At 34.8% G+C, this 23360-nt stretch overlaps 1 protein-coding gene across 4 annotated transcripts in view; it reads left to right on the forward strand.

Moving 5' to 3' along the window:
- Positions 1-23360, forward strand: part of CFAP54 (cilia and flagella associated protein 54) — a 115661-nt gene that overhangs the window by 68120 nt on the left and 24181 nt on the right. For all 4 annotated transcript variants that reach the window (XR_010468444.1, XM_065043480.1, XM_065043473.1 and 1 more), the window contains 14 exons: positions 416-530; positions 1550-1702; positions 2225-2422; positions 3330-3417; positions 3871-4077; positions 5635-5701; positions 7824-8006; positions 10220-10306; positions 11352-11474; positions 13572-13625; positions 15045-15261; positions 15603-15697; positions 16882-17051; positions 22016-22118. Coding sequence is in view for 3 of the 4 variants with exons in the window: in XM_065043480.1 (XP_064899552.1) it covers positions 416-530; positions 1550-1702; positions 2225-2422; positions 3330-3417; positions 3871-4077; positions 5635-5701; positions 7824-8006; positions 10220-10306; positions 11352-11474; positions 13572-13625; positions 15045-15261; positions 15603-15697; positions 16882-17051; positions 22016-22118 (1860 nt within the window). In the remaining variant the exon portion in view is untranslated. The remainder of the gene's footprint in view (positions 1-415; positions 531-1549; positions 1703-2224; positions 2423-3329; positions 3418-3870; positions 4078-5634; positions 5702-7823; positions 8007-10219; positions 10307-11351; positions 11475-13571; positions 13626-15044; positions 15262-15602; positions 15698-16881; positions 17052-22015; positions 22119-23360) is intronic.

Below are 23360 nucleotides of genomic sequence, written 5' to 3' on the forward strand. Positions count from 1 at the left end.
TATACAGCATTACATTGTGCTATACAGGCAGTGTGCTCTTTAGGTGTTTTTACACTGAAAGGTTCTTTGCAAGCATGCATTTATCTAGCCAAAGGAAGGTGGAATATATGCTGAACATAGACAAGTTGCTCATGATTATGGCGAATACCAAGTTTAGTTCATTACTTTTATGGATATTTATAATGTAACATAACATAGGTGAACACAACACTTACATGTTATATTCAATATTTAGGTGTTGTGAGTTTTTCACCTCTTACTGACACAGATACTAAATATGGATGATTGGTGTCTCCGTAAATTGGTCCTCTTTTATTTTGTCATATGACTGTGTATTTAGATACTTAACTTTAAGCACCAAACATGGATTTTTCTGAATTTATTCAATTATCCTGAAACAAAACTTGCTTTTTAGATGACTTGCAGAAACTACATAGGGCAGAAATTACTGATGCCTGTTGCCCCTTCTGCTAGTGAACAATGTTTTCATGGATGCTTTTTCTATCCTGAGATGAAAAATGATGACGCAGGTAAAAACACATTTCATTATGACTGCTCTTTTCTCCCAAACCGTTCCCTTTTTTTTCATACTGTATATGTTTTTCCTCCTTATTGTAGGTCTTCCACTCTTCCTATAATCGGTTTCTTTTAATATAAACTCAGTTTTATCTTCAAATTATTATTTTTCTTATTTTGGATGAATAGTAATGTTGTCAAGACATTTCCAAATATATTCAAACTGTACCTGAAAATAAAGAAAAGCATTTGTCACCCAGATGCCAGATGACCTACAGTACATTAAGTGACCTTGGTGTTCTTGGTCCAGATTTCCATTGGTATAGTTGAATATCCAGCAAGATACCCAGAAGTTAATGTGAACCCGCATTGTTATTGATAGAATCAATAGAAAAAGTGAAGTGATCTAGAAGGTGACAAATCACTTCTTTTACCCACAGTTGTCGTACTTTGCAGTCAGCATTAAAGTGTTATAGTCATTAACAAAAGTTTGTAAAGCGAAGTTTCTCATATCACAGTGACGTCAAGGCATTGCACACAAGGCTTTGTGTCGAATTCAGCTGAGAAAAGTCTTTAAACAATAAATAATACTGTATGTAAGAGCAGATGATATTACGCATACAATGAAGGGATCATGCCAGCTCACAGGTTCGGTACACAGAAGCTGTGGGAATTATAATAAACAGGGTCAGCAGTTGTAGTAAAAGATTTGTTTCCAGACTTAAGACACCAGAATTAAGAGCAGAGATCTAAGCTGAAACATGCCCAGGGCAGATGTAATTCAGGGAATATAGATGTCATGTGACAACTAAAATTTAACACCAAAAAGCTATAAATGCTCAGAAGTGCTCCTGGTGGTTAATAATTTTGCTTTAATTCATAATCCAACAGGAAACAAAGGTGACAATTACATAAATATAATTCAGTTTTGAAGTTGTGGAATTGTTCAAATGTATGTTTCATGAGGTGATTTATTACAAATATGTATTTGTATAATGCAAAATTATTCTCCATAATTATTAATTCCTTTTAGATTGCTGTCAAGCAAAAGCTCTAGCTTATGTACCTCTTGATGTGAAAGATACACTGAAATGTTTTAGAGAAACTCTACAAAAATCTAAATATCACAGCAGAGCACTGAGACACAGCAGAAAACTGCTTTCATTATTTCTTGCATACACACAAGGTAAGTTATTTATTTGCTGCTCACTTACTAAAGTGTATATGCAGTTAAAATACTAAACAGTGAAAAGAATAGATTTTTTTTAAAATCAAGTTTTAGTTGTTATTGACAATTAGAAAAAACATGGAATATATATAAAGTTATGAAGTTCTGTAAGCACAAGCTCTAAACGTACTTTCCTATGATTTGTGTCTCATGGTTGGATGACAAAATTTTTTTTCATACAATAATGTCACTTGTCTGCCTGAAGCCAAACCTCTGTCAGAGGACTGCCTGGAAGATCTTCCCTAGTTTCTTTCTCTAACAGGGGATGTATTTTTATTTAATTGCACTGACCTACGAGTTAAGTCCAGTGAGTTCAATAAGGAGATGCACAGACAGAATCATAGCATAGGAAACCAGATAGAAACAGGGCACACAGGCAGTGTATATTTGTTTGAATAATGTGGTGCAGAAATATTTGTGGTTCTAGAAATAGTACAATACTTTTCCAAACTGATCATAGAAATCATTTTTCTGATCTAGAAAGCTATGGAAGAGCAAGCAGCAGTCATACCTCTTCAAAGAAAAGACTGGACTTTAATCTGGGAGCTGAACTAATATATCTACCGACACCACCTGACCTTTCTCAAGAAAAATTTAATTTCTCCCCTATGGTTGAGAGTAAACCGATAGCACAGTCACACCTTTCAGTAGTTATCTCCTCCTATGAACAAACTATTGGTAATTTTAAAAATAAGTTTCTGTGTACAGCTAACATGTAATATCATTCTGCTTATCCATGTTCATATATGTTTATTCCAGTGTTATTTTCCTCTGTCATACAGTTAGACCTGTCTGAAAGATGGTTTCCAGAAATACACAACCTTCTTTCTGTTGATGCAGCAAATCTGCATTAGATCCTAAACAAGCCTCTATGGTATCTCATCTTGTGACAAAGTATTACTTCAGTGGTGTTACTCTGATTAATCCCAAATTAAAATCAGCTGTAGTGTTCAGCACATTAATTTTTATTCCATGATAGTGTGTTTTTTGTTTGTTTGTTTGTTTTGTTTGTTTGATTTTGTTTGTTTTTCTCTAGGAAACAGACCGTTCAGGATCTGTGCATTTGAATATGAGACCTAGTTGTGTGGTTTCCACCTTACATTCTAATATGGTTTTATTCATACAGTTACAGCTTAACTGTTTTTGCTGTATGGCATAGTAGGTGAAATGTAGCAGATCAATAGATGCCATAAGTGGTTTTATTTGAAGTAAAGGATCCAGAAATGAGCCAGGGCCAGTGCTACTGTGCTGTATGCAGCATTGTTGAGCAGGGCCCTGGCCAATGGCCTGCTTCCCAGTTTATCTCTTGAAGATATTTGCTAAGTCTGATAAAACAAAAATACAAAAGCTTAGATAAACAGTTCCATAAATCCATCTTAGTGTTCTATTTAAAGTTAGTAGAAAAAAGAAATTTTACATTTGAAGATAAAATATACAAGCCTAGTAAATATTTTAAAAAATATATATTTATGCATTGAATTACTTGTGAATGCCTGTCTACTTCCCATGCAAAATTTGTTCAAGATGCAGTAATGGATTGAATGATGTGACAATATATTTTTTCTAATTTATTAAAAAATAACAGAAATCCTTGAAATATACAAGCAGAGAGACCTCAAGGTTCAGGCTCTACATGAACTTGGAAATCTTCACTTTTATACTGGAAACAAAAGGTACATGGTTATTGGATTAAAAAAGAGCATGGTTTCATTTTTTTAAATTGGCATTCATATACCTTTCAACTGTCTTGTGAGATCTTGTGGTGTTGTCGAATCCATATAAGTTTTTTCATCTCACTCACTATTAGCTCTTTTTTGAGAGGCTTTTTTTCTAGAAACAGTTTATTTTTCTTAGCTAGCTAATTGTAGTGAAATAAATTAATTAAGCATCTCTATATGTTTTTAGGAAGTAGTATCTATTGCTTGACAATTTAATTTTAGTATAAGTCCACATAAGTCCCTGTTGACCAGGAGTGGTGTCTTTTTGTGTTGCAGAAACTGTATTTCAGCTTTTGACCTAATCAGAATTAGTTATAACTTAGGCAATAAAGGTAAAATGAAACGACTCTTATCTTCCACTTTGGAAAATGTCACCAATATGATGAATACATTTTTTATGTGTTACAGAGCGGCTTTTAAATATTGGTGTCAAGCCCTTGATGAAACACTCAACGTTGCTGATGCTCTTAAAAACTGGCGAGAGTTCAGTTTCCCAAAGAATCCTAGAGACTGTTTTGCAGTTGGAAGACTGGCTGATATTAGTCAGAAATTTCTTTCTCAGGCTGGAATTTGGGGATGTTTACTTGCCGCAGTCTTAGTAGCTAAGATAGCTCAGTAAGTATTTTATCTATATATGTATTTCTTTCCTAGTTTAAACAAATCGCTCATCCAGGACAGTAGGCAACTCGAAATGAATTTAAAAACAGTAATGAGTTGCTGTAAAAAAGACTCATCAAAAGCAGAGGAATTTTTCTTTTCAGGAAGCAAGTTGCTCTTTTGGAGAATAGAGTTTTTTCCCTTTTCTTGAGTGCTCATCTTTGATCATAATTGCAGTTATGTATTATATGGAGAGATCATTGAAATAAAACAAAATGATAAAAAGTCATAAGCGCAAGGATTTTACAGTCATATTGATTTTCAATTGAAATATCACATCTCCCAAGTCATTGCACATATTAAATATTAATGTATCTTGAGGGCAGATTTACTGCCTAAAGTACTCATTTTCTGGTGAATTACAACTAAATGAAATTTGAATTACCGTATTAAAGTCTACCATCAATAAATATTTCTGTCCAGTACTCCTTGACTGCTGGTAAAACACTATGGATGTAATTCTGAGCTGTTCCTCAATGCACAGTATAGTATCAAAATGTACAAAATATAAGCTAGGTCTAAATGACCTTAGAAGTATTATACTCATGAAAGCGCAGAGCTTCATCTGAGTAAACTGTCTTACCTGAGAAGCAGGCCACATTCATAGCACTGTAAAGTATCTGTAAACCAATGTAGCTTTGAAAGTATTAGCACGGGTATTTCAGGATGAAACAGCATCATCACACTCAGAATTAGCACCCAAGAGGAAAAGGAATGAGTTTAACTTGATTCTAAACCACAGCTCTTCTAATTCTGAGCTGTGGTGCAGTCTCAAGTCCAATTAGGCAAGACCCAATCCCTAGCTGCTTTTACAGGGGCTTGTGGCACAAATCTGCTGCACTGGATACTAGCCCTTGACTGCTAATATGTCCATTCCAAATCCTGGTAGGGATCTGGAGGGATCTATCCTCTCAGCTTCTCCCTCAGGCAGATCTTTTCTATTCAGACCTCACTTGGGCTGTTCCCTTGAGTTGCTCTTTCAAGAGCAATTTAATCTCAAGCTGTAAAATACAGGTTGAAGGATTCTAATATTGCATTAAAGATTTCTAACACTCTAGATCAGAGGATCCTGCTACCGGGATGGTTTAAGGCTCTGATGAGGTACTGTGTGGGATTCATTTAATCTAGCTAGATATAATATCTACCATGTGAAAGTCCACTTGTGCTGTTTATCTTAGGCTTCCTTTACAGGAAGATATACACTTCAAAGTGAGAATTGCTTGACCTGCTTTATCTTTCTAGTTTTGTATGGGATGAATTTTGCATTTAGACTGCCTGGTTCCCTCCTTTAAAGAGAATCTAGACAACTTGCTTTGTCTAGGTATGTCTTGGGTTAATCACTTCTTTATTTGCACAGCAAGACTGAGCACCTATCTGTAGAACAGGCAGCCATTTTCCAATAGGGAAAAAAATCTAGATTGTGTTAGTAACATTATTATACTAGATTAAAAAAAGAGTTTGAATAATTTATATTAATGGGCATGTTCATATTTCTTATTATTTGTTGTACTTTAGGTATATAACAACATCAAATATGAGATTAAGAGCTAAATACTGCTATTTTTCTGCTATACTTTTTAAGGTAAGAATACAATTTAACTTAGAATTCATGAAGTTGACAAATTGCTTCTAAAATTTAAATCTCAATAGCCTCCTATTAAAATACTTCTCTTTTCATTTTGATTGTAAAGGAAAACTGGAGATCAGAGGTAGTTGACAATTTAGGCACATTGGATTAGATGTTTTATTCTCTGTTTTTTAACATTATTCCTGTATTGCAGCCTAAAAATTATCACTTCAATAAGATGTTAGTATCTCAGAGAAATAATGAAATACTGAAAAGTGAAGATGGCTAAAATACTTGGCAGTCCAACATATTTTTCTCCTCTTGAAGTATTCTGCTCAGGAAGAGCTGGGTGGCATCAATAATAGGAGAGTGCTCTCTGTCAGATCCATACAGAGTCTTCAGAGATTGTCATAAATTCTCAACTAGCAGAACAGACTCTTTAGAAAAAGAAATTTTTGATTCTTTTTTAGCATGGAAAGATATTGGTTTGTAATACTAAAATCTCAGCTCTGTAAGAAGTTTACTCTGAAACTAGAGGATAGTCAAAGTAATTCCATTTCATTTACAAAGAAAATAAGATCATTAAAATTAAGTTTCCAAACTTTCAGACACTGATAGAGGAAAAAAGGGTTTCAGTTTATTTCTAAAAGGAAATTTTAAGATACCAGTGATTAAAGTGATATAGGAAAAACAACTGTAAGTATTCTGCCAGTCATACTGCACTGGGATCAATGCTTACTCATCTCAGTGCAGCATCAGGAAGTTAGTTGGCATGTTCCAAAACAAACCAATGCCACTTTCTAACATCTTGTGCTACTTTTAAAACCTCATTTAGTTCTGCACAAGGAAAACAAGTTGAAGAAACAAAGGTAAAGGAGAATTTTGACTAGATTCTAGCACTGTAATTGCTGGTGGTACAAAGCTGAACGATTTTGATTCCTCCTTTTGACAGAAATAGTAGTAAGCGTTTGTTGGAGTTGTATAATGGTAGAAATAATTGTGACTTGACTGAAGTGGATCTGATATTAATTGGGCTAAGAGCAGCTTGCAGGGTGAGTGTCTTGAAAAATATAATGTTACTGTCATCGCGCCTTGTGAAGTTCAAGCCCACAATTTGTTCCTTGATTTAGAAAGGGCTTATAACCTAATTTAAATTCCACCTCTGGTACAGGCTTTAGGCTTGTTAATATCTCAGATCTGAGTTTGTAAATGTATATTTCTCTAGCATATCATCACTAATTAGAACAAGATAAACACAACTGAGAAGGAACTTTTCAATCAGAGGCAATGCTAGCAATCCCCCATTTTTAAAGGAGAAATGTTTAAGTTACTTCCTTAAAGTTCACATCACTTTTACGTTATATGATTTAGGCTGCAGTAGCTGACCTTGTTAAAGGTGGAACTAGGCTAGAATTGGCCCTAAAGTCAGCAGCTCTCCCAGAAATGACAGATGAGGTGATGATGGGGCAAGGACTTAAGGCTAAGTAAGATCAAACTAGCTTTCTTTGCTTGTGGGGAGAATAAAAAGATTCTGCTTCTGATGGAAGACATTTTCCATGAAACATTTTTGGATTGGTAAAGAAATGTTTTAACACATCCTCAGAATCATCTCAACAAATTTTTCCTATGCATTTTCCTTGATTATGGAGATATTTTTATAAATTATTAAGTTCTTTCTGTCTGCTCATCAGAAGCTTATCCTAATACTTATCTAAGAAGTCTTTGTGAGAACCTCTAGTGATTTATTAGTTTTTCTGCAGCACAGAGATTTATTTGGGATGCTTTGACTTGGAATCTGAAAGAAATACCATTGGCTCTTCAGGAAGACTTTTCATTACCTGCTGAGGAATCTTTCATGATTATTTTTCTCCACCTAGATTAGTTTTTGTCTTTTGCTTATTCTATGAAATACTGTCCTTAGACTAATCACAGCCTGCTTTTTTATGTCCATCAAGGTCACAGATTAAGCATTTTTGTCTAAAAAGATTTTTCAGGGTTTTGTTTGGAAGCAGCTGGATGCTTAAGATAGTAAGTTTCATTTCTGAAGTAATTTATGAGTCTCAAGGGTAGGAGTTTTATAGTGTTTCACTAATGCCTATACAGCTTTTCACAAGTAGTTAATTATTTTTACTTTCAGACCCTGTTTAGAGCTTCTCTTCCACATCCGACATCTGACTGTGACTTTGCACAATATGAAACAAATACGCTTGTTCCTGGTATTGACTTGTTCTCTGATCACTTCAGAGCTGATATCTGTACTGTGGTTGCAAGTCTGAATTTCCTTATGTTTGAACTACATTGTACAAAACAAAATTTAATAGTAAGTATTTTTTTATACTCTGGAAATTAATTTTAAGACATCAAGTCTTATTTTTTTTTTTGGTGAACTTATGTGATACTGCAGAAGCTCTGGCAAAATACCTGTATAGTTAGGTTCTGTGGCACTGAGAGAGAGGCATGGTGTAGCTTGCTGCCTACAAGTTTTGGAATATACAGGGTACGTGTTCATTCAGGAAGATGACAATATGCTGTCCAGTTAGCTTAGGCATTTTAGAGGAAATTTCCTAGTATATAAAGTTTGACATACACTGTACTGAGATTTACTTTAAATACAGTATGTCCAGGATGCTTTCAATAATTTTACTTTCACATTCAGTAAATAAAAGTCCCTCCTGCCTTTCTCCTTCTCATGTTCTCTTATTCCTCCATATGGAGTGTTTTTACAGCTTCATTCTTATGTTGATCATGTGCTTATTTTCTCCATTTAATGACTGACTATTTTCCCTTTAATGCAGCTTCTCTCAAAGGTGCAGTGCTGTACATTGGAATAAATAGATTGAATTGATTACTAGTACTGAAAAAGTTGCAGCTCTGCCTCTGTTCCTGTTTGGTTCTATATGCTCTAACAAATTTTCCTGTCAGGCGATTCTCGTATGCCTCTATAAATCAACTCTCAGCATGACAGAAAACTCCCCAGCAGAAAAGTAGATATTTTTCTCCAGCTTTAATAAGTTGAATCTGCTTATGGAAAGGTACTGCAAGTGGAAGAGACAGTGGAAGGGAGGGGAAAAGATCGTGTGGGAGGGGAATAAGAAAAGGTTAGGGGGTAGAGATGGAAGAGGAGTTAGAAAGGAGTAGGCAGCAAGAAGTTACCCCTTTTTTGTCAGCAAGCCATTTGTTGGATTGATTTCTTCTCAAACTTCAGGCTGAGTGTCTGTCAAACCCCCTGTTGTTGCTTCTTCCCATCCTGCTTTACTGACGTTCACTTTGTAATTAAGCTTTGTCTAACTGCCCTCACTATGGGAGATCAAGTGAGATCAAGAAGCAGACAGTTACCTGGAGGCAGGGACACTTAATTTGACTGCTTGCTTCACATGGCCATGCACATTTTTGACTCTTTCTGCACTTGTACTAGCAGAATATAGATCCAGGTCATAGGTCATGGTCAAAGCAATTGCAGTTTCAGCAGGATGAGAGCTTCATTTCCACTGGATGCTTGATGTGTGGGAATATTTTGGATTGTGGGCACTAAGCTGATTTGACACTTAAATGAAAATACATCAAGATTCAAGTTTTATTAAAAATAAGACTTTAAAGACTGATTTTGTTGAACTACTTCAACTATCAATTGGAAACTGTATGGGAGTCAAGTAAAACATTTGCCTCAAGCAGTTGTAATCCAAATTCAGAAGTATTAAGCTACTTTATGAAAACTAAAAGTGCATTTGACTAAAAAGTAACAATGCTTTTGGCTTTTTCCAAGCTTGGGGCCATTTTAGAATCATAGAATCATTTTGGTTGGAAGAGACCCTTAAGATCATCGAGTCTAACCTTAAATGTAAGAGCTGAATAGTGATTAAATTTTGGAAGTTCTTTCATTTTCAAGAAACAAATACATCTGTTAGGAAATAATCAGCTTTCTCTGAAATATTATATAATAATAAATACAGTGTTTGTATACTTTACTAGAACTCAGTTTTAAAATGTTTTTTCATTAGTTGCTGCTACAAAAGATTTCAATTTGAAATTAACTCAGATAATTTTCTCAATAACCCTCATCACCATCCTGTTTGTTTTAAAATTCATATAGTTTCACTTAGGCAGTTGCAGGACTTCATTGTGGTTATTTTATAAAGCTTACAGAATTCTACTGTTCTGTTACTTATGCTGAAAAAATTATGGCATCAAAATGCAGACAGTTTTAGGAATCCATTATATCAACATCTTTCCAGTAGGTTTCCTCACTAATGGTATGGTAAAAAGCTCCACCTTGAACACAGAAAATAATCTGGGGAAGCTTCACTTTCTATGTTGTGAATCATAAGATAGCATAAGGTGTTAGCTTTAGTCAGCTGAAGAACTTTTTAATACATTCGTCCTTCTTCGAGCACAGGAGAACTACTGGTGATATATGGCAGTGAAAACAGTACTCCTATATTATCTATATATTTGTGATATATAATTGCAATGTACATTTCTATAATTGTACTCTTTATGACATTTGTAACTAAATGACCTATTATTTTCCTACAGATTTTACCATTGTTGACATTATATCAATACCTGGTTTCTGAGGTTTGTAAGGAACCAGCTAAATGTATTGAAGGAAGAATCTTAAAGGTAATGAAACAAACTTTCTTTTTATCACATCACATCACATCACATTATATTTCAAATAAACTTTTCACTTCTTTGTTAAATGCAGTAAATTTAGTATTTCTTCATATATCACTACTACAAAAAGTAACGCTTTAAAGTTCACCTGTTGTTTAGTGTTTCGTAGCACAACAGATTGTAGAATAGGAGTACTTTCTAAATGCAATTATTATTTATATTCTCAATTTTAGTAGGATGTATGGTTATTTATACAATTTTACTGTTAATGTCCTACAGAGACTGTTAAGTACTTCCATAATTTCTTTCTACTCATCATTTAACAACCATTCTCCTTAAAGATATGATCATAAGATTTTCCCTCTTAGATCAAAAATTTTACTTGGTATTTTTTATCTTGTTCCAGCATTCCTATAAATGTTTTCTTAAGTGCAAAAGTAAATTATTTTTTGTTCCTAATGTTCACTTCTGAGTATGTTATCAGTATAATGGTAGAACAAGGTTGTCTAAATTCTGGGAACAGATTTTTGTCATTTCGCTAATGTTTGCTTGTTGGTTTAGTTTGGGATTTTTTCAAGGCCTTTTTTTTTTTTTAAATGAATCTAACTTCTAGTAAGAGTCAAAGTATTATTGATTTTAGGTGTTTTAGGAAATGCTACTAGAGGTTAGGGAGAGTAGCTGAGTACTACAAGACTAAGATGAGTAAAGTCCATGAAACAGATTTTGAGAAGGGGCTGACATCAGACTGATACCCAAAGCTCTAACCAAATGAATTAAATTATTTTCCCTTGTCAGGAACAAGTTTTTGAAGAGTAGGTTTTTGTGGTGTTTTTTTTCCCATTTTTGTTTGTAAAAGACCCATTTTTGAGATTTCACTCGTTTATTAAAAAATGTAAAAGATTTATTTTCATTGAAGAACATTCTCCATCCATGTCCTATTCCAGTAGCCAAATCTGCTTGAAAATCACCTTTGAATACGTTATAAGTTTTATTTTGAGCAAAAGGAATAGTTGAACAGCATTTAAATCAAAGGCTCTGTTATTTTTCACAGATTAAAGTACTTACAGATATAGGATTTTTTACTGAGGCCTTTAATGAACTGTCTTCGCTTAATTGTGGAGAGAGAATTCCATGGAAAATACCTGCAGGATACAGAAAAATTGAACAAACAAAGGTAAACACCAGTAAAATATAACATAGAACTATAACACTCAATCTTCTTCATGAAATTTCACATACTCCATATCTGCAAGTGATTACACATTCCTAAAAAAATCCTTTCCTTCAATAGGCAGGTCAAAGAGTAGAAATTGAATGACATTACTTTGTCTCACAGAACAGCAGGAACAAACGTAAATTTTGAAACATACGTGCTGTTTGTTTTATACAGTAATGTAGATGGTACTGTTGAAAAAATAGTGTGTGATTTCATGTGTAGACATAAAAAATATGGATAGAGTTTTCACCCCATTGATGGCAAAATCTCTACCTTGCCAGCCAGGAGCAGGGCAGCTGGGGGGCAGGCGGGGCAGGCCCCAGCCCAGGGCACCTCTGTAGGGCTGGGGACAGGCTGAGGATAGGCCAGGATGTCAGCCTGCAGGTGGGGGTCAGGATCACACCTGGTGAGGAGAACCAGGCTCAAACACAGCCCCAGGATGGCCACACAGGGCCATGGGGCCTGGCCAAGGCTGGGACGGGATGTGAGCCCATGGGTGGCCCTGACTTAGAAGACCCATAGCAGGGCTGTGGGGAGACTGACCCTGCTGTGGCATTGCTGGGGCAGGGGCTGATGGCCCTGGGGGTTGACATAGGATCCTGGGCTGTGGGCAGGGTGGGGGAGCCCTGGGAGATGCTGGACAGTAAGAGCTAGTGGTGCCCTCAGAGCCTCGACAGTCATGTCGCTCCAGGTCAGTCTCTTTGATTTTGTCTATATCTAAAGCCAGGTAGGGATCTTACCTTGATCACTGATGTGCTACAAGGTTATGAAGCTGTTAACAATTGAACTGGCCTTCTTTGTTGTACCTGAAGTTCATGAAACATGAACTTAATAAAAAGTAAAATTAAAACATTTATCAAAAAGCTGACCTTTTTAATTTGCCAATGATACTTTTGTATTAACTGCATGAGAAGATAAGAAATGGAAATCTAGTGATTTTCCTCAGTGCACAAGATATTCTCACTCAGCTGAGCCATAAGGGGTTATCAGCATCCCCACTGGAGCTGGTTCTGCCAAGCTTCCCTGTTCATGGCTACAGTCAGGGATGTGTTTACTTCTTGCTGATGTTAGTCAGGTTAAAATGCATCTTTAAGTCCTTTCCTTTATTTGTATATGGCCTGAAGAGCTCATAAGAGTTCAAATGAAATCTGATTGATTTGTCACTTGTCTTTTTCTGACTGGGTTCACAGGTGAATGTTCAGGTGAAGGGCAGAGAAGGTTCAGCATAAGGTCTCTGGTTACGGTGTGATGCACATAGGAGCTAAATCCTTGCTGAATTTTTGCACAGCTCTCAGAATAAGAAGGATCCATGTTCCAGGGAATGACAGAGATGATAGAGGGCTACATCTGGAGTAGAGAGTTAATAAAAAAGTTAATAAAACCCACACAGAACCCAGTTGACAGTTGTGTGTAGAGCTCTCAGTTATGACAAATGCTGGAAATGACCTTTACCTCTGCCTTTTCCTTCCCCTTGGTAGACTGATTTATCTCCTGGTGAAAAGGTAAAGGGCTATTGAACAAGGACTAGAATTAGGGTTAGGGTTCAGAAAACTGAAGTACCTATAAGTCAAGAAATAGTTGTTTTTAGAGCCGTCAAGCAGGTTGAGGTCTTAAGTTCATCTTGACCTGTAGTTCTCATTTTTTTTCCATTCACAGATCTGTGCTCTGGTGAACTGCAGAGAAAGCATGTGCTAAGTCTGAAGTTATATTTGGGATTTAGAAATGTAAAGAACATAAAGGCAATTGACCAATAAAGACAGTTGATGTCTGTAGAGCTCCTAGAGTTTGGGAAAAGATTTTTGTGGGTTTATACCATTTCTCCCCTTGCTTCAAGTTGCATAATCCTGGTGAATGGGGTAGGAGGTGTAGGAATAGTTCTGGGTCTCAGAGTATGGTCCAGAAATGTAAATTCCATAGAAACCAAGTAATTGTTATTTTTAGACCCCTCAAAGTATAGTTGCAAATGCACTACACTTGTCTATGACTCTGCTAACTCACTTACTTTATGCTCATATTGTAACACATTACTTATTTTTGCTTTTATCCATTTTACAGGCCTTACAGAAATTTGACTCTTCAAAATCTCTTCTGACTGTTACAAATTTACAGGTAAAAAAAAAAAAGTCTGAAAGAGCTAAAAATGTTATGCTAGACATAAATATTTATTTTTCTACCATCAGTAAGAGATTATTTGGTTCAGAAAATATACTGTTATTAGTAAAAACCAGTAAATAGAAAACATATTCTTCTCAACGTTTTAGCATTTCCTAAATTTGAAATATGATGGCTGACCTCTCAAAGGAGAGGCAAGTACCATTATCACCATTTTTCAGATGCGAAACTTAATATGTACAAATCTGGGATGTGCCTGTGCAAATCATACCAGTAGAATTATTCAGGTTTTGTCATTATACGTAGGGTCTGCTGTTTATTCTGCTAAAATACTGAGAACATCAGTCATTTAACGTTATAATTTCTATCAGTCAGAGTTATCTTTATAGATTTGTCCTAATTCAGACTGAGGTTGAAGTCCATTTCTGGGCAAAAACAAAAAGGTGAATTTGTAAACCAGTTAATGAACAGTCATTTCTCATTTTTATTAAAATTACATGTTCATCAATGACTTCTTTTTTGTTTTTCAGTTTTGATTATTTTCTTTCATTTGCCTTGTCACAGATCCTCTAAGCCAGTAGGGGTAAATGTTAGCAGAATGTGGAAAAGAAGCTGTACCAAAAAAACAAATGGATAAAGTAGAAAACCTCACTTTTTTCCTCCACTTTTCTCTGTTTTGTTTACAGTAAGCTTGTGCTTTTCCTACAACAGTCGATATTAGAAGACATAAATGAGATCTCTATCTTGACAGCTTTTGATCTCACTAGTTTCGGATTTATTTTGAAGTTGTGCTTTATCTTGAGCTTTTGATTTGAACACTTCACAGTCTATATGGGGCCCTTATTGGTCTCCTTATGATTTTGCAAAGCTGTGAAGCCTTTTGTAGCCTTTCAACTTCTAAATTTATTAATCTAAAGTGAGAATATTAAACTCAAGATAAAACAAGGGCGATACAATGAATAACAAAAAGATTCAGTGGAATACACTAGAATGGTCTGATGCAGGAATTTCTTTTCCTTGCTTAATCTTTCTAGTTAGGGTGAACTGTAACAACAGACTTTTCTTTGAGCTGAGATTTCTGAACTACGGATTTACCTACTTATTTTTTTGTGACCACCTTAGCTCAAAGAGTGCTATGAACAATGCAGAATGAAACTCACATAGATAATAGCTGTAATTTCACAGATGCACCATCTACTGGAAAACTGATGACTGAGGCTGACGCAAATGCTACTAAAGTGTGAAATAAGTTTGGAAAGGAAAACAGGAATTCATTCATGATAATTAAGAATGTATTAATAACATTATTCATGTTAATTGTTGATAAACATTATTAATAGAAGCAGAATATGCCTTGAACAAGAAAAAAAATAAATAAATCATTTCAAATAGCCTCAATTGTTAACTTTCTTGTAGGTACTGGAAGATGTATTTAATGAGAGTCTGTCTTCAACAATGGTACCACTGTGCAACCAACAAATTATGAATAGATTAACTTTAGCCAAAATGAATTTAATCATTTGCCTTTCTGCCACGATAAATAATATACCTGAAAAAGTGGGAAAACACATCTATTCTGTTGATAACAACAGTTTGAAGGGGCAAAGCAGAATTACAGCTTCAAAAGTAAAAGGTAATTATAAGGGTGGTGGAAAAGTGCCTTTATTCTGCAACTTGTTTCAAGCATAGTTTTAACTGCATATATAACATTGTCATATTATAAATCATATTCCCACTAAATGTTGCTGGAAAAATCAGTCATTATTGAAACAGTAAATATTAAGACTTTTCAAGTTTTTTTTAGCCAATGTGTCTAATATTATTAGAACTATATTCAACTCTTCCTGACTTATTTTGATATTTTGATATTGATAGTCCCAATAAATAGAGAAAAAGGGGCATATTCTTCAAGTTACTGAGAATGCTTTGGTTCTGCTTCTGTTATCTGAAATGTCATTTTAAATATTTTGGCAGCTGATGCTGGTAAGGATTCAAGACAACAAGGACAGAGAGGCACAATGGTGCAGCTTGTTGACTGTAAAGACGAATTAAATATGGCCATGCTGAAGGTAATTACTGCAGATTGTTCCAAAAATATTGTTAATGCTTCAATTGTAACAGAAATTACAATGGGAGTATGGCATCTTACTAGCTATACATGAAGCTTTGGTGGTTCGGTGCAGTTTTTCAAACCATTTAGTTTATGCCTAATAAATGTCCATGGGAAATATTGTCACAGTCAGATCTCAGTATGAATGTTGCAGCAACAAGGGTAAAGACTGAATGGGATTTCAAGGATAAAATTTTCTCCTTTCAGAGGCAGAATCTGTCGAACATGTCAGAGACTCTTTGATGGGGTAGTATGCTCTACAAAGAATGGAAAACCATTCTCTACCATATATGAAATGACTCATTTTTTTTCGTGTTGCTCTTTCTGATACTTTCTTTTGGCAAAACCATACCGCAGCTTATTGGCTTCTTTGTTTGCAGGGGTTTCTTTTTTTGTTTGGTTGGTTTTAGTTTTAGTGGTGGTTTGGTGTTTTGTTTTGGTTTGGTTTTCTCTATTGTTTAATTGTAAACTTCACACTTGGCAGTTTCACATTACAAAAATACCAAAATTGAGGGCTGACATATTTGTCTTTCAGAAGGGTCTTCCATTTTGGAAGGATCTACTTTTGGCCATTACAAACAAAGTAATGAATTCTGCTGAAAGCTATGGGATTGAGATTTTATTTAAATTGATTTGTTTTTCACAGCTTCTTACAGCTTTGTTTGACAGAAAGACTGTAAATTGCACTTGAGCTTTCAGGATACATGCTGCTCTCAAGGATCTGTCAAACTATAGACAGAAAATAATGTAATACTTCTTGCAATATCCATAATATTGTATTTTATTGTTTAAAATTACTAAACAGTAAGAAGTACAGTATAAAATTATCAAGTGTAGCTATAAGATAAAGATAGGAATGAAAAATTATTGAATGATATTGCTAAGCCATAAAATATGTAGTTAAGTGTAAACTGCAATAGGACAGGCACAGTTCATCTGTTGATACTTTCAACAAATCAAATATGTAAACATGAAAAAAGCAAAATTACACCCCACGTGCTATTTATGGAAAAGACACTGTATTCAAATTTGTTTATTTTAGGATGCAGTGATGGTAGGCTGTAACAAAATAAAACACTTGTAAAGAAATTTATTATTTCTTTCATTATTTTTGAAATCATACAATGCTGTGTTCTTTTCTAGGGGATTTTATTGACAGAAGCTGAAGAAAGTCTTAGCCATCTTGTGCAGAACATACAGGATAAATATAATGGGGAGACATCTCTGTGTTCTGCTGAAGATTTAGAGACTCTTGTTGAGGCCAAACTTCAGCTTGCTGCTATTTCTCAGCAAAGGCATCATGCAGCTTTCAGGTAAATAATATTACAAACAACCTTATGTTGCACAGTCTTGACTACAGAAGATTAAAAAAACAATAAAGCAGTTTTTTTCTTTGAATCCTTTATGTCTACATTAATATTCTAAACCTTAGTAACCAGCTGTAACAGCCCCACTAGTATACCTGGAATTTCAGTTTTCATTATTGCTTTATTTTACTTTTTAAAAGATCATCAGTTATCAGTCTATGATTTATCTGTGGGGTGTTTTTGTGACACATTGTTATACAAAATCAATGAAAAAGCTGCAATGTTCATTGTTTTTGTTAAAGTAAATGTCTGGATATGTTAGGACCCACATTTTTTATAATTTTAAAGTATACAGCAGAACACTAATGTTATCTGTGAACTACTGAATTCCACTTAGTTCTAGAATATCCTGTGTTACTGTCCCAAAAGAACATTTCCTCTTGATGTACTTATTGCTGTCAAATTAAAATGTAGAAAGTATATTTTTAAAATTAATTTTATTAAAAAGCATTGATGTAACCTTTAACATATCAGACTATATTTTAACAGGAATTCGTTATATTGCTAGTGATAGTGTGTAAAATACTGTTGTATTTACATGATCTGCCAGGTATTTTCCCAATTTATAATTTTGAAATTCTGTGAGTATTTTGAGGTTCCGATTTGTTTTGGAGAACTTAATGAAATTATGGTTGTGCTGTTCTTTGAATATATGGGGCATAGAGATGCTAAATTCTGAACATTGTTTTGATCTTTTAGCTAGGAGGATTCATATGTTTACCTGTAATCTAAAATTAATTTGTATAAGAAGGATAATAGTTTAAAAATACATCATTTTTATTAGTGTCAAGCTGTTTTTATCTAATTTTTTATTAGGTTGAAAATTTTTTGAGGCTACAAACTGTTAACTAGAGATGCAGCATATAAAGGTGTAGCACTGTCACTTGTCAGTACAGGTTGTTTCAAAAAGATGGACTCAATTTGAAATCACTATATCTCTTCAACCACAAACTGCTCATGAAACTCTTACCACTTGAAAGGTCAGGGCATAGAGTTCCAAATGATTACTGTAAGTTTTTGTGTTATTGCAACATGTTGCCATCATGAAATATACTGCTTTGAAATTGGGTCTTTTTGAAATACCGTGTACATTGCGATTAGGTAGAATGTAATCAACATTTGTAACTTTTGTTAGGTCTAGCCTGACTAAACACACCAAAATTATATTATTAAGGTAAATCTTAGATTATGGTAAGCACCAAGAAAAAAGCAAAATCAACATGTTTTTATTGTTGGAATACTGGTGAAGATTGCTCTAACACTTGTACTGATGAAATGGTAGGTGATTCGGGTGGCCAACAGAGAAACCAGTCTTATGTTTGTTGGCTTTTTTTTTCTTTTTACCCAACTAACAAAAAATAAATGTTTTCTTCCATGTCAAAGGCAAAATGTCTTCCTTCTCCCAGCTGTCTCAGGTGAATAAACAAACCTCCAAACCAGGTAGCCTTAAATAGCCCAATTCCTTTTTAACTGCTATGGTACAGCAATAGAAAGAATACAAATAACAAGGACAGTAGCTTTACAATGTTGTATAGACAACTGAATGGAAAACAGTAGAAGTACTGAGTATGGTCTTTCACCTGGGTTTGTTTATGTCTTTTTTTTAAAAATAGAAGTTTCCCAAAAGTTCAGATACTAGGATTGTAATAATTTAGTAGTAGTGTCATTAGCGAAGATGGGAAGTAAGAACTTGCAGGCTATTTGTGGACAGTTCTCATAATGAAATATTGATCTATTTCAATGACTTTTGAATCAAATGAATTTGATTCATTTACCAAAAATTTGTCAAAGAGAAAACAACACATCACTGGACAGTGACCTCCTTGTGCTTTTAAGTGCCATGTGGATTTTATAAAATTATCTTATTAGTTACTAAGGACCAGTGCACAGACTTAGGAAATATCCTGTGCATAAGCTCAGTTTTACTTGTTACTGGGCTTCATAAAACCTGTATTAGTAGAGTTCTAACCAAAACTTTCTACCTTGCAAAACTGTTTTCAGTATGCAAGCCATTTTCACTGCAGGACCCTTGTTTTTGACATGCAGGTGTATCCTAGAGAGTAGTTGCTCTCTCTGTTTATAACTTGTCTCAGATTGAAGAAACTTTTTTAGAATATCAAGGGCTCCAATGGATGTCAAGCATTTTACGGATCATTTTTTGGAACTCTCAATTTTTCAATGGGTGTTCAATAGGCATCATATATTGATAGTGGTCAGATAGCAAGAAAAAGACCCCACCAACAAACAAAACAAGGGTTTGGGTTTTTTTAGCCTATTTTACAATTTTATTGCACTGCCATCCATGGAAAGTGCTGATATATCTGCCTCAGATACAAATGAAACATTCCTTCAGGCAGCTGAATGTTTCCTGCCTGCCAGCCTAGAAATCAAACTTTGCATGATATTACAGAAATTCATCATTTTTTTTTTCCTTTAGCGAAATGACTTAGTGGTGAAATTGTTATAGTCAGCTGTACTTTCCTGTTTTGATCATCTTGTCACTTCCCGATTCAGCTGATAAAAGGATGTGTATTTTGTCAAGGGAAATATATAGACACATCACTCTTGTTGACAGTGGAAGAGGGTCACAAAAATTTCATCAAGGGAAGCTTCTACATTACAGCCTCCGTCTTGGAAAAAATGTATGCGTCAGAATAAGATTATGTATAGGACTAATTCCACTGATCTCAAGGAGAGGACTTACATGGTGTCCCCTCTAAATATGTGAGGTTTCTAATTACCTAAGTATGTGCTTCTCTGCTTTACTGCTTCAAATGCATTACTGCTTCAAAACAATATGTATATGAATCTTTGGGCTTCTGGTCTACATTTTACTCATTAAATTTATATGTAAGCATGTAGGTAAAAATGGCCTCATTTTCAGAATTGCTAAATATTGATGATGGCAATAAGCTGGTGTCAGTGATGCTTTGGAAATTAGGTTAATATTTCTTAAAAGCCTGTGTATACTTTTGGATGCTGCATCTTCTCCAGCTTATTTGAGAAACGTTAGCCATAGCCATAGCATTCAAAACAATGTTTTGAAAAATGTCAGGTTTTGCTGTAATTTTAACTTTGATGCCTGGTTTCAGGGGAAAACTCTTCTTAATAAAAAAAAACAGGTGTGATATTTCATTGCCTTATCATTACTGTCTGTTTTGCTTTTATAAGCAAATTCTGTTTTGTCTTTTCCATTGTTAGAGAGAAGGTTATCATCAAATTCAACATTGATTTATTCTGGTTTCATTTTTTTGAATAAAACTGAGGTAAAGGGATGATGAAGGAGATTCATAAGGATTGAATTCTGAGAGCTGAAAGGCAAGATATTAACTGCTTTGGTTCTCACTGATACTTTGGGGTCTATTTGTGCTGAATTGGTGTAATCCATCTAGGTCTGCATCAGAAAACCAGCAAACAGGATAGAATCTGAAATGACAGGAAGACTTTACATCTCTGGAGGTTATCCATCCTGTGGTTAGATACATATTGGCAGAATAATGCAAGTAATTTTCAAGTAGTGCAGCTCTTATTTGGACTCCTTTGAGCATGAATCAAGAATTTTGCCTTTACAGCAATTAATCTAGAACATCTCAAAAGCAGTAAATTTACACAGGCCCTGAATCTCTCTTGCATTAAAAGGTCTTTCTAGTGTTCTGGCAGTGTAAAAAGGACTTAAGGTGATCATCTATTTTTTTTTTTTCTTATGCTGCATAGCAGCCAGTCTCTGTGTAAAGAGACTCTATGTAAAAAGACAGCATAGATGAGAATTTTGGTTATCCATTTTTAACAATTAACATGCTGAAATATCTTTAAGAGGCGAGCTAGTTGAGCTGAGGATACCCTCAGGTCCTTTTGCATCATTATGAAAATATGTTTCAGTGGGTAGCGAAAAAGTAGCAAACCAAGCAACCAAACAAACAAAACAACCAAAAATGAGAAGATGTAGAAAAGTACAGATTTACAGATCTAGGGGAAAATGTACCATTAGAGATGGAAAACTAATACCATGAGACATTGGTTTTGGCAGTTCTCAGAAAATGTTGAATAGTGCGTTCTTTGGACAACAAATTCTATTGTAGAAAATATCTCACTATGTTGGTTTTGCAAGTGTCTTCATATAATGAAAATAATTATATTCACAAAGTCTGCTGTTATAGACACATTTTTATAAGCATCATGAAAATTGAACAGTGTATCTGAAAGCTTTAAAAATGCAGCATAATTTTAAGAAACCTGTCAATAGTTTGGGATCCTCACTCACCATTTTTTGAAATGTGGGGTTGAATGCTGCACCTGTCTTCATGGCGTCTGTATCTTTCTTGATGCTGTTTGGAGTGAACTTCAGAAAAGGACTTATGATTGGGGAATGAGGCAGCAGACTCAATGTCAATGTGATGGCACCTGGCTCAGTTTTGGTTGATGTTGTTTACTAAGATCCTGTGAGTATTTGCTAATGTGGATTTAGCAGAAGAAATAACATATAGTCTGGAAAGGCTTTAAGGAGGAAGGTATTTTCTTACCTCTCTAGTTGTGAATGAGATACAGAACTTTTTAGTACTTTTACAGATAATTTCTGAAAGCCCATCCCCGAAGACAAATGTGTGTAAATCAAAGTTATAGTGGAGTTGTGTTTTGATTGCTCCAAAAGAATACGATACATCGTGACGTATCCATTACTATCAGGTTTTGTTACTGGCAAAACTTTTTCTCTTACTGTTGTTTTCCCACTTTCATACTGCAGTGCCTACAAATTCAGAATATACTCCAAGTACATTTTTTTTTCTACTGAAGCAAAAAATGGTAACTGCTTATAGACCTCTCTGATGTCAAAAATGAAGTATCTATTATAATAAAAGCATAAAATGGCAAATATAGTTAGTATTTTTTAATGATATTGTTCTATATCACAGTGTCGCTTTGGCTTTCTCTGCAACCCGAATTCTACAAAATGCCAAAATTCTTAGGATGGAAATGACACCTTTTCAAGAAAAAAAGAATGCCAGGAAACGTTTGGTATGTGTGGTTATTGCTTCTTAGTATATGAAGTCTTGTATTAAGTGCTGAATGATTTTCAAAATACTAGACCACAATATCTGTATTAAGTAGTTACCGTTAACCTGAGGAGAAAATTATATATGACATGTTTCAGTTATCTGCTTGCCTATAGTATATCCAGTAGGTCTATAATAATTTTGATTTGTATGTGGTTAGGAATTACAGTTCTTACTTGTATAGTCTCAAATGCCAGTATGGAAAATCTCCTTTGTTTAAAAAAAACAAGCAAACAGGAAGTGGAAAAATAAGTTATCAGATGAAAATCTCATATTATTCAGTTAACGTAATTTAGGTTTTTTGATTGAAAACCTACTTCAGAGCATCTACTTTCAAAGACCCAGACAGACCAGTTCACATCATTGCTGTGTTCCAAATCCTCTAGCAAGATTCCAGCTGACTTCTGTTGTCTAACACAGAGGGGCACTGACGTGTACTATGAAAGCCAATATACAAACCCCATTGCTAATACACCAAACATTCACTCTCAAGAACACAGTCAGTCAAACTGACTCATATGGACAGAGCAATTGAGCAGCAAGGCCATGTTTTGTAACATGCATAATGAAGCTGGATGTGCTTGCACGCAGTGTAACTCTTCTCTGTCTGTGTTATCAGGGCCTTCTGTCTTTCAGGAATTGCTCCTATGTTTTCATAGGACTGCCCTATAGCCATTAACTGAGTTACATAGTTGTTTTCCTCATTTACACCAATGCAAGTCATTCATGATGATTTTTTTATAAGTAAAACACAGGTGGTGCCATGTCCATTTATTACTTGCTGATACAAATCTTTGCAATATCGACTGTAGAATTTTAGTAATAGAAAGACTGTACATAATAGGTGAAGATGGTACCTGGAGTTGAGCTGAGAATTCTCCCAAACACTCACCAGAAACACTAAAAACTAGAAATCAAGAATGAAAAAAATTCTTTCTAATCACAAGTGAGGTACAAGAACTTGATATTGATCCTGCTCTACAATTAGGCTTTTATGTGCCTTAGAGTTTTGTGGAATGTTTGTGTTTGAGAGGAACAAAGGCCAAACTGTTAGAATTATTCTGCATGACACGTATAGTAAATGGATATACGTATGGACTCTCCCATAGCAGCTTGTTTAATTTACATTTGTTACAATTCTTTTTTTCTATAGATTAAAAGGTAAATAATAAATGGGTCCGTTATTAAAAAATATATTTCTTCC

The sequence above is a fragment of the Columba livia genome, chromosome 1 (genome assembly GCF_036013475.1).
Source record: "Columba livia isolate bColLiv1 breed racing homer chromosome 1, bColLiv1.pat.W.v2, whole genome shotgun sequence".
NCBI classification, from domain to species: Eukaryota; Metazoa; Chordata; class Aves; order Columbiformes; family Columbidae; genus Columba; species Columba livia.